Source organism: Triturus cristatus, chromosome 10, assembly GCF_964204655.1.
Source record: "Triturus cristatus chromosome 10, aTriCri1.1, whole genome shotgun sequence".
Lineage (NCBI taxonomy): Eukaryota > Metazoa > Chordata > Amphibia > Caudata > Salamandridae > Triturus > Triturus cristatus.
The window spans coordinates 1,240,750,799-1,240,763,382 of NC_140593.1; the positions used below are offsets into that span (position 1 = coordinate 1,240,750,799).

Genomic DNA, 12,584 nt, shown 5'->3' on the forward strand with positions numbered 1-12,584 from the left:
CAACAGACCCCCGAACCTCAACCCTAACACCAGAGCGGGCCCGCCCTTCATTCAACCCCTGAGGGTGGAGACAGAGAAGGTGTTTTTACACATCACAGACCCAGTGCTGGGTACCTCTCTCGTGCCTCCCGCCCCCCAGGGTCATGTCTGATCCCCCTCCCCCTTCCTCGGAGGCATCTCGCGTGGAGCGTGGACGTCTCCGTCATGATGCACACTGGGCACGCACCCCCCCCCCTCCCCATTCTGAGGCATCTCTCGTGGCTCTCTCCGCCATGATGCACACGGTGCCCCCCCCCCCCCCCCCGCATGTCTGATCCCCCTTCCTCGGAGGCATCTCGCGTGGAGCGTGGACGTCTCCGTCATGATGCACACTGGGCACGCACACCCCCCCTCCCCCGCCATCCCTGATGCAGTGAGCTGAGGAGACACTGCTACAGGGAGCCGATGAGATCCTGATACAGTGAGATGACGAGACCCTGGTGCAGTGAGACAACAAGACCCTGATGCAGTGAGATGACAAAACCCTGATGCAGTGAAAGGATGAGACCCTGATCCCTGATGCAGTGAGCCGAGGAGACACTGCTGGAGGGAGCTGACGAGGCCCTGCTGCAGTGAGATGACGAGACCCTAGTGCAGTGAAAGGATGAGACCCTGATGCAGTGAGCTGAATACACCCTTATGCAGTGAGATGAAGAGACACTGCTGCGGGGAGCTGACGAGGCCCTGCTGCAGTGAGCCGAGGAGACACTGCTGCGGGCAGCTGACAAGGCCCTGATGCAGTGAGATGACGAGACCCTAGTGCAGTGAAAGGATGAGACCCTGATGCAGTGAGCTGAATACACCCTTATGCAGTGAGATGAAGAGACACTGCTGCAGTGAGATGACTAGACCCTGATACAGTGAGCTGATGCGACACTCCTGCAGGGAGCTGACAAGACCCTGATGCAGTGAGTTGACGACACCCTGATGCAGTGAGCTGAGGAGACACTGCTCCAGGGAGCTGATGAGATCCTGATGCAGTGAGATGACAAGACCCTGATGCAGTGAGCTGAGGAGACACTGCTGCGGTGAGCTGATGAGACCCTGCTGCAGTGAGATGAATAGACCCTGCTGCAGTGAGATGAATAGACCCTGCTGCAGTGAGATGACGAGACACTGGTGCAGTGAGCTGAAGACAAACTGATGTAGTTAGCTTATGAGACTGATGCAGTGACAATGACGAGACACCGGTGCAGTGAGATGACCAGACCGTAATGCAGTGAGCTGACAAGACCCTGATGCAGTGAGCCGATGACATTCTGATGCAGTGAGCTGGCAAACCACTGCTACAGCGAGTTGATGATGGTGAGTCATCTACGAAGACAAGCCCAGAAGGTAACGAGTTGATGATGCCCTGAGCTGATGAGCCCCTGCTGAAGTGAGATCTAATTGCAGTGATCTGGCACGCCCCTCAAGTGAGCTGATGAGCTCTTTCTGCAGTGAACTGATGCATCCCCTCTCCAGTGAGCTCGAGCCCTTAGTGCTGTGAGATAGCGCCTTGAAGAAAGGCGAAGACCCTCCACAGCAAGGCACCCCGCTGTAATGAGCTAAGCAGCCGCCGCTGCAGGGAGGGAGACCCCCTACCCTTGACTGCTGAGTATCCTGCAGTGAAGTGCAGTCTCTGTTCCAGTGATTAGACGACCCCTGCTTGAGGCAGCACCCCCTGCTTCAGTGAGGAGGTGAACAGCTCCATTAGTGATCGGATGCCCCCCTCCCCCACCCGCTGCTGAACCCCCTAAAGGTGTTGTTTATCTGGCCGGGGTCCCACTGTGCTCGCGGTCCTCTCCTGAAGGGCCTCTTGTTCGTGAAACACTCCCCTGTGCCCCGCCATAGTAGTGAAAGCCGTGTGATGGCCAGGGCTACTGGAACTATGCGATTCTGTGGCAGCAGCATTTTCCACATAATTATGGATTTGCCACATAATCCATCATCTGCTGATTCATCTGCAGATGGTAACAAAAAATGTTTCTAATTTAAATAGATCCAAAGGTACTAAATACCTGGCAATGTGTTGCAGTGCAGTGGAAAGCCATTTGCAAAGGTTGGGAGGGTGGGGGGGGGGGGGGTCCCCTCGCTGTTGCTTACTGCTGTACTCGGGTGTCAAACTGGCAGTAATGAGGTGAAACATTTGCCCAGTTTTAACCTGTGTAAAACCGACAAGCTAAAGAAGTAATACTATCACAAAACTTGCCGCATTCAACAGCACAATTTTGCATTTTCTTGCGCCGCAATTTAGTCAACCCTGCCGCAGAACTTGCACCTTCCCTGCAGCACAATTCCAGTGGCCCCAGTGACAGACTCTGGGCCGGAATGCCAGGCCGCAGGACTCACTTTGCCCATCACCCGTGCTGAATACCAGGCTCAAGATCTCTCTGTGCCTCTGTCCCAGGTGCTGAATGTCCCTCCTGCCCTCCATGTGCCCCTGTCCCTGGTGCTGAATGTTCCTCCTGCCCTCCATGTGCCCCTGTCCCTGGTGCTGAATGTTCGTCCTGCTCTCTATGCGCCCCTGTCCCTGGTGCTGAATGTTCGTCCTGCCTTCTTTGTCCCCCGGTCCCTGGTGCTGAATGTCCCCTCCAGCCCTCCACGTGCCCCTGTCCCTGGTGCTGAATGTTCCTCCTGCTCTCTATGCGCCCCTGTCCCTGGTGCTGAATGTTCCTCCTGCTCTCTATGCGCCCCTGTCCCTGGTGCTGAATGTTCGTACTGCCTGCTTTGTGCCCCTGTCCCTGGTGCTGAATATCCCTCCTGCCCTCCATGTGCCCCTGTCGCTGAGTGTTCGTCCTGCACTCTATGTGTCTCTGTCCCTGGTGCTGAATGTCCCCTCCAGCCCTCCATGTGCCCCTGTCCCTGGGGCTGAATGTCCCCTCCAGCCCTCCATGTGCCCCTGGGGCTGAATGTCCCCTCCAGCCCTCTTTGTGCCGCTGTCCCTGGTGCTGAATGCCCCCCCCCCTACCGCCCTACCTGTGCCCCCTTCCTGTGGTGAATGTCCCCTCCAGCCCACCATGTGCCTCTGTCCCTGGTGCTGAATGTCCCCTCCAGCCCTCAATGTGCTGCTGTACCTGGTGCCGAATGCCCCCCCCCGAACTCCCTGTGCCCCCTCACTGTGGTGATTGTTCCTCCTCCCGCCCTTCCTATGCCCCTGTCCCTGGTGCTGAGTACCCCCTCCTGCCCCCCATGTGCCCCTGTCCCTGGAGCTGAGTGCCCCCTCCAACCCTGTCTGTGCCTCTGTGTGTACCTGGTGCTGAATGCCCCCCACCCGGCCTCCCTGAGTACCCACCCTGTGATGAATGTTCCTCCTGTCTTCACTGTGCCTCTGTGCTGAATGCCGGGCTGCCTCCGCCCCTCCCCCCGGATTAGACACATAACTCCCCCCCAGTGATATCTGGAGATTGGTGCGACCCTACATGAGCCCCCTTCCAACAACCTTTCGCACCTCTGCTGCCCCCCAACTTCACCGTGGATCCTTCCACCCGCGGCTCTTTGCTCTGCACCCCCAGACCTCCTGTCCTACAGCCCCTACCCAATCCTTCGTGGACGTTGAGGGTGTAGTGCCACAGCTGTCCCTGCTAAACCCACTCCCCTCAAGCGAGTACCCTCGCCCCCTGGTCTTCCCTCTGAGCTTCGGGGCTCTGTCTCGGCCCCCCCCCCCCCACACACACACCTCGACGACGAGCTATTCACCGCAGCACTCACAACCAGGGTCATTTCAGAAACCCCATTGCACCCTCCTGTTCTCTCCCCCACCCCTTCTCGTCCTCCTACCCCATTTCCAACCCCCTGCACCTCCTGTCTCACCCCATCTTCCACCTTCCTGCCCCACCCTACCCCAATTGCACCCTCCTGTTCCCTCCCCACCCCTCTTTCACCCTCCTACACCTCCTGTTTCACCCCATGGCACACCCTCCTGCCCCACCCTACCCCCATTGCACCCTCCCTCCCCTACCCCTCTTACACCCTCCTGCCCCACCCTGGCCCCATGGCACCCTCGTGTTCCCTCCGCCACCGCTCTCGCTCCCTTTTGCCCGATCCCCACCCTGTTGTTCCATCACGCCCCCGTCCCTGGCCCCCTGCACGGCCCTCCTGCCCCATCCTGGCCCCCTCCTCTTCCCTCCTGCCCCCAGCCCACCCCTCCTGCCCCTCCCGGCCCCCGGCCCCTCACCTGGTTCAGCACATCCATGTCTGCTGTGGAAGGGGCGAAGGCAGCACTGCGGGGGCGGGAGGGGGGGTTTATCTGCAGCAGCCGGAGAGGAGGAGGAGGTGAGACTGAGGAGGGAGAGGAGGAAGGGGGGGGGGGGGCTGAGGAGGGAGAGATCAGCAGCTCCGGCTGGAGCACGTCACAGGGAGGGGGCGGGGGGAGGACACCATCTTGGTGACTGGCAGAGGGATGGAGACGTGGAAAATGGAGGACACTGAGCAACGGGGGGGGGGGGGGGGGCTTCAGCCCAACACAAAATGCGGCGGGGGGGGGGCACCCTAGAAAACCCGAGCAAAGGACAGGTGTTCATGTGTGCTATGCGCGTGTATGTGCGTTCGTGAGGGTGGGCGATATTTGTAGGCATGGGTGTATTCGTGTCTAGGGTGCGTTTGTGAGGAGGCCTGTATGGTTTATGAGATACATATATGCCTAAGTGGCCCGTTTAAGATTCACAGATGTCTGTGCGCCTGTGTGGGTTCCTTTATTTGTATAAGTCTGCGAGTGTGTGAATGGGGGATGTGTGTCTGTAGTGCCATTTGTACAGAGGTGACAATGTTCGAGGTTGGATCTGAAGGGATGTGTGCTTCCGATATGATGTATGTGAGTGTGTCATTTGTGTGATATGATGTATGTGAGTGTGTCATTTGTGTGATATGATGTATGTGTGTGTGTGTCATTTGTGTGCACACGTGTATACACGTGTTCGAGGTTGAATCTGAAGGGATGTATTCTGCTTTAATGTATGTGACTATGTGTGTGATCTATGTGAACACATGTGTGCTCATGTGTCTGAGGATGATTCTGAAGGGATGTATGCTTCTGATACAATGTGAGTGCGTGTGTGTCTCGTGTGAACACCTGTGTATGCGTGTGTTAGAGGATGCATCTGAAGAGATGTCTGCTTCCAATATAATGTATGTGAGTGAGTGATTTGTTCATACACATGTGTGTGCACCTGTTTGAGGATGGATCTGTAGGGATATATGCTTCCTAAATAATGTATGTGAGTGTGTTGTGCATACACACGTGTATGCACGCTTTCGAGGATGATCTGGAATGATGTATGCTTCCGATATAATGTACGTGAAAGTGTGTGTGCTCTGTGTGAACACATGTGTGCTCATGTGTCTGAGGATGATTCTGAAGGGATGTATGCTTCTGATACAATGTGAGTGCGTGTGTGTCACGTGTGTGAACACCTAATGTGAGTACATGTGTCATTTGTGCGTACACGTGGCTGTGCAAGTGTCTGTGGTAGCCAGAAGGCTCACATGCTTCGTCTGCTGTGTGTGCGTGTTCTATTACATGCACCTGTATTTAAGGACCTGCGCCTGGAGGGATACATGCTGCAGCTGCTGCGCGCATGATTTTGGTATAAGTGAGTGCATGTATGTTTCAGAACGATCATGTCTGCCTCTACAAGTATCCGTGCCCCAGATGCAGAGTGTGTGTGTGTGTGTGCGTGTGTTTGTGTGCGCGTGTGTATACTATTTGCATGCAGATGTCGGTGTGTGTCTCTCTGAAGAGCTGTGTGCTGCGCCGAGGCGTGTGTTCTGTTTCATAGATGCGTTTGTTTCTTTTGTGTCCCAGAAGGGATGTGTGCTTCATCTGTGTTGAATGTGTGTGTGTGTGTAAAAGAGAGAAAGAAGGGGAGGGTGGTGTATGGTTTCAGTGTTTTGTGGGGGGAGGGGGGGTCGTGTCTAAAGACCCCCATCGCAACCGACCAAGTGAGATCTCAGCCCCAAGTGCCCAAAGACCCGCACAAAAGAAGCCAGTGGGATATCAGCCCCCCCCCCCGCTCCCCTCAATGTCTGACGTCCCTCTCACAACAGACCGGGAGGGATCTCAGCCGCAAACACCCTCCCCGGCCCCCTATAACCGACCAGGGGATACCTCATCCCCACAGGTGTCTGCAGTGCTGACCCCTCACAGATGCCCAGAGCGATCTCAGCCATTGAGGTGTGCACAGTCCTCTCACGAGCGACCAGAAAGATCTACAGACCCCTTAACAAGACTAAACAAAGACCCCCTCACAGGCGACCAGAGGGAGCTACGGACCCCCTAACAAATCTAAAGAACCCCTCACAGGCAACCAGAGGGAGCTACAGACCCCCCTAACCAGTCTGAAGACCCCTCACAAGGGACCAGAGGGAACTACAGACCCCCTAACAAGTCTAAAGACCCCCCTCACACGTGAACAGAGGGATCTACATACCTCCCAAAAAGCCTTAAGACCACCTCACATGCAACCAGAGACATCTACAGACCCCCTAACAAGTCTTAAGACCCCCTCACAGGCGTCCAGAGAGATCTACATACCCCCTACCGAGTCTAAAGACCCTTAAATGCGACCAGAGGTATCCACAGACCCCGTAACAAGTTTAAAGACCCCCTCACAGCCGACCAGGTGGATCTCAGCCCCCAGGAGTCTAAAGGCCCCCTCACAAGCAACCAGAGGGATATATAGAGCCCCTAACAGGTCTAAAGACCCCTCTCACAAGTGACCAGAGGGAACTACGGACCCCCTAACAAGTCTAAAGAACCCCTCACAGGCAACCAGAGGGAACTACAGACCCCCCAACAAGTCTGAAGACCCCTCACAAGTGACTCACAAGTGACCGAAGGGATCTACAGACCCCCTAACAAGTATGAAGACTCCTCTCACAAGCAATTAGAGGGATCCATAGACCCCCTCACAATTCTAAAGACCCCTCACGAGCGACCAGAGGGATTTACAGACCCCCTAACAAGTCTGAAGACCCCTCGCAAGTGACCGGAGGGATCTACAGACCCCCTAACAAGTATGAAGACCCCTCTCACAAGCAATTAGAGGGATCTATAGACCCCCTAAAAAGTCTGAAGACTCCTCTCAAAGGCAACCAGAGGGATCTACAGACCCCCTAACAAGTCTGAAGACCACTCTCACGAGCGACCAGAGGGATCTACAGTCCCCCTAACATGTCTAAATACCCATCTCACAAGCGAACAGAGGGATCTACAGACCCCCTAACAAGTCTAAAGACCCCCTCACAGGTGATCAGATGGGACTCAGCCCCCAGGAGTCTAAAGACCCCTCTCACAAGTGACCAGAGGGATCTACAGACCCCCTAACAAGTCTAAAGACCCCCCTCACACGTGAACAGAGGGATCTACAGACCTCCCAACAAGCCTTAAGACCACCTCACATACAACCAGAGACCTCTACAGACCCCCTAACTAGTCTTAATACCCCCTCACATGCTACCAGAGAGATCTACATACCCCCTACGAAGTCTAAAGAATCTCACATGCGACCAGAGGTATCTACAGACCCCCTAACAAGTCTTAAGACCCTCACATGCGACCAGAGGTATTTACAGACCTCCTAACAAGTCTAATGACCCCTCACAGGTGACCAGAGGGATCTACAGACCTCCTAACAAGTCTTAAGACCCCTCTCACAAGCAAACAGAGGGATCTACAGACCCCGTAACAAGTTTAAAGACCCCCTCACAGCCGACCAGGTGGATCTCAGCCCCCAGGAGTCTAAAGGCCCCCTCACAAGCAACCAGAGGGACATATAGAGCCCCTAACAGGTCTAAAGACCCCTCTCACAAGTGACCAGAGGGAACTACAGACCCCTAACAAGTCTAAAGAACCCCTCACAGGCAACCAGAGGAAACTACAGACTCCCCAACAAGTCTGAAGACCCCTCACAAGTGAACAAAGGGATCTACAGACCCCCTAACAAGTATGAAGACCCCTCTCACAAGCAATTAGAGGGATCTACAGACCCCCTAACAAGTCTAAAGACCCCTCACGAGCGACCAGAGGGATTTACAGACCCCCTAACAAGTCTGAAGACCCTCTCAAAGGCGACCAGAGGGATCTACAGACCCCCTAACATGTCTAAAGACCCATCTCACAAGCAAACAGAGGGATCTACAGACCCCCTAACAAGTCTAAAGACCCCCTCACAGGCGACCAGATGGGACTCAGCCCCCAGGAGTCTAAAGACCCCTCTCACAAGTGACCAGAGGGATCTACAGACCCCCTAACAAGTCTAAAGAACCCCCTCACACGTGAACAGAGGGATCTACAGACCATCCAACAAGCCTTAAAACCACCTCACATGCAACCAGAGACATCTACAGACCCCCTAACAAGTCTTAAGACCCCCTCACAGGCGACCAGAGAGATCTACATAACCCCTACGAAGTCTAAAGACCCTCACATGTGACCAGAGGTATCTACAGACCCCCTAACAAGTCTTAAGACCCTCACATGCGACCAGAGGCATTTACAGACCTCCTAACAAGTCTAATTTTAGAAGTGGACCTCAGCTAGGCCTACCAGTGCAAGGGGTTCGCCCTTCTCTGCACAGAGTCCTCAGACCAATAGGAAGAAGTTGGCACAGAAACTGGAATAGAAAATGCAAAGTTTAATAAACCTCATGAGGTGGAACTACATTCACACAGCACCCTTCGGTATTGAGTGAAGTAGCACACTGAACAGAAAGAGCACGGTCCTTTTATACCCACACAGGGGCTGAAAAAAAGGCGGTACAAGTACACATGAGAAGAGTTATGCACATAGATGGTCATACAGAAACTGCACAGTCGACAAGTAGGAGGAGTTAACAGTTTGCTAATGCTAGTAAACACATCCTGACAGTTACATACTACTAACAGCTGCAAACTCAACTGGGCATGTGCGAAGGTAGAAAATACTAAATATAGTTTGTTTCTAGGCAGGTTACAAGAGCAGTTAACACTAAGGGAGGACAAAGCACATGGTGAGCACATGGCAAACAAAATGGCTGCCAGAAATACAAAATGGATTCCAGAAAATGGACAAGATAGCCTCTAACTACCAGATGGATTCCGCTAATGCTAATCCAATCACAGCCAATTTACAACAGATGACCCTTTTAGCATTAGCTGAAGACATCTGTTCCTCTGGGGTAATCTAAATATGCATCCCATACATCTATTAGCATTATTTCGGCCGCTTCTTTATTCAACATTTGTTGGGCCTTTGTCTCTGCAATATTCCTTTTGACAGGTATACAGACAGAAATGCAAATGGAGCAAAGCATTGGACCACATTGGATACATACACAGCATGTAAAAAGTATCGTAATAATTATACACAGGATAGTTAGTAACTTCCAGCCCCAAGCAGAAACAAGAGTCCAAAACCATCCAGCCAAAGTCCAAGTACCAGTCTCTGGATGAATTTCTGCAGCAGTCTTATGCAGCTTTGATATTGCGTCATATACTGAAGGTGAGTGATCCGGTATGAATATGCAGCATCTACAGACCCCCTAACAAGTCTTAAGACCCCCTCACAGGCGACCAGAGAGATCTACATAACCCCTACGAAGTCTAAAGACCCTCACATGTGACCAGAGGTATCTACAGACCCCCTAACAAGTCTTAAGACCCTCACATGCGACCAGAGGCATTTACAGACCTCCTAACAAGTCTAATTTTAGAAGTGGACCTCAGCTAGGCCTACCAGTGCAAGGGGTTCGCCCTTCTCTGCACAGAGTCCTCAGACCAATAGGAAGAAGTTGGCACAGAAACTGGAATAGAAAATGCAAAGTTTAATAAACCTCATGAGGTGGAACTACATTCACACAGCACCCTTCGGTATTGAGTGAAGTAGCACACTGAACAGAAAGAGCACGGTCCTTTTATACCCACACAGGGGCTGAAAAAAAGGCGGTACAAGTACACATGAGAAGAGTTATGCACATAGATGGTCATACAGAAACTGCACAGTCGACAAGTAGGAGGAGTTAACAGTTTGCTAATGCTAGTAAACACATCCTGACAGTTACATACTACTAACAGCTGCAAACTCAACTGGGCATGTGCGAAGGTAGAAAATACTAAATATAGTTTGTTTCTAGGCAGGTTACAAGAGCAGTTAACACTAAGGGAGGACAAAGCACATGGTGAGCACATGGCAAACAAAATGGCTGCCAGAAATACAAAATGGATTCCAGAAAATGGACAAGATAGCCTCTAACTACCAGATGGATTCCGCTAATGCTAATCCAATCACAGCCAATTTACAACAGATGACCCTTTTAGCATTAGCTGAAGACATCTGTTCCTCTGGGGTAATCTAAATATGCATCCCATACATCTATTAGCATTATTTCGGCCGCTTCTTTATTCAACATTTGTTGGGCCTTTGTCTCTGCAATATTCCTTTTGACAGGTATACAGACAGAAATGCAAATGGAGCAAAGCATTGGACCACATTGGATACATACACAGCATGTAAAAAGTATCGTAATAATTATACACAGGATAGTTAGTAACTTCCAGCCCCAAGCAGAAACAAGAGTCCAAAACCATCCAGCCAAAGTCCAAGTACCAGTCTCTGGATGAATTTCTGCAGCAGTCTTATGCAGCTTTGATATTGCGTCATATACTGAAGGTGAGTGATCCGGTATGAATATGCAACAGCTGCTACCGATGATGCGACATGCACCACCTCGATCAGCCAGAACCACATCTAGGACCATTCGGTTCTGGAGAGCTACAATCCTTGCAATTTGCAGCTCCTCCATAATGTTCCCAAGTGCCATAGCTGTCTGATTGGTAACAGCTTCCACAACTCTAGTTAATCGTCTTACTTTCCTACTGTTTAATGCAGCACCCACAAAGGAGAACAAACCTAAATTAAAATCGACATATTGTTGCAGAGTGGTATCAGTTTGGTCTACTTCGTCAGTACTTATTGTCCTCTTGTATCTATTTCTAGAAATATCGTTAAATAATTTAAGGTCCCGGTGATATGATGCAGGTGCCAGAAACACAGGGGGCAATAGAAAGGACACATAGCACACGCCTGACCACCCAGCAGGTAGTTGATAATATCCGTGGCTACCACAGATAAAATAAGTATTGTGTGAGGCTATGAAAGTGCTACTGTTTATACCTTCAATAGACAGAATTACAGTACATTCGCTTTTCCCCACTGGAATTCTTCCAATACTGCTTACACATAAATCTGCTTTAGCTCTGGTAACAGAAATCACAAATTGTTTATTACTGGTAAAAGTTCTCATATTTGTGAAGACATATGGCGTTGAAATATTGTCCGGTTGATACTCTTCCCATTCCCATTTGGTCCCTTTGGCTTGAGGATAACCATCTTTATCTTGGTAGCATACTTTATTAAGGCGAAAAAGAAGCCCGCCTACTGTGCGTCTTCCAGATGCAAACAAAAGCGCATACCAAGCTTGACAAGAACCATTATGAGAAAAGGGAAGAGGAATAAAAGGTGTTCCTTCTTTCTTTTGATGTGCAGGTATCATCCCACACACCCAACAGTTGGTTGTATTTGTGGCATTATGAGTATGATGCAACATCTGGATAAAGGTATTATTTAAGTAGGATTGTCGATGCTTCTGCTCATGGTAGGAAAGCGTAAAGTAGTGGTGTTCAACTGATACTGGAGTAGTGGCGATCAAAATTCTCGAGCAGGAGCCACTTTCTCAACGAACCAGGTTATTACTGCTACAGCCACCATAGCAACAACAAACCCTATAGCACAAATGATCTTTCTCTTAGCAACAGTTGATCTCATTGTGGACATGATCAGCTTATTGTTGGAAACAATCGTTGGAGCTCTTATCCCTGGGCAGCCGTTGATTTCTTCACCGAGGGTCAAGACGGGTGTCGCTACACTACACAAGACTGATCCTCCCCCCTTGCCACATCGGCATTCCGTTTCACTAACCCAGGGAGGTTGCTCAACCAGTCTATTTCAGCAATGCAGGCTCTTGCCGTTGTCTCAGTTGGTATCGGGATACTCCAGGAATTGTGTGGTCCGGGAAGACTTCCTCAGATTCGTCAGGTGATATGGCTTGGCCTTTCTCTGTATCCAGGATGTCTCGATGGTCGATTAAAGCAACAGGATCCACCAAGGTAGACAGCACTTTCTTGCAGTGGGTGGAGTGCACCCAGTTCCTTCTGTTCGTCACTCGGACCGCAGTTCTCGTTGAAAGGAGCACCTGCTCCGGGCCGCGCCACCTCGGTTCCAAGCTGCTCGACCTCTGGAATGATCGGATCATCACCTGGTCTCCAGGTCGAAGTCCATGGCCTTCACCTGCAGACCTATCAGGAAGAGCTTCTTGAACCTGTTGATGAATAGAAACCAAACTGTCAGTCAATTGTGATAGGTAGTCACTCATCAACACACATGGTACATCATGTATGGGGCGTGGTTTAGGAATTCCCCAAATGTTCATAGGCCTTCCAAACACCACCTCATATGGTGTAAGACCTGATCGCGAATGTGGCACTAATCTAATGGACAACAGTGCCAAAGGTAATGCCTCTGGCCAATTCAA

At 51.4% G+C, this 12,584-nt stretch overlaps 1 protein-coding gene across 1 annotated transcript in view; it reads right to left on the reverse strand.

The window, feature by feature from the left end:
* SYP (synaptophysin) overlaps positions 1-4,314 on the reverse strand; it is a 169,676-nt gene extending 165,362 nt beyond the window's left edge. The window contains exon 1 of the mRNA XM_085629884.1: positions 4,196-4,314. Coding sequence (XP_085486010.1) covers positions 4,196-4,213 — 18 coding nt within the window. The 5' untranslated portion in view covers positions 4,214-4,314. The remainder of the gene's footprint in view (positions 1-4,195) is intronic.
* Between the last annotated feature and the right edge of the window lie 8,270 nt (positions 4,315-12,584).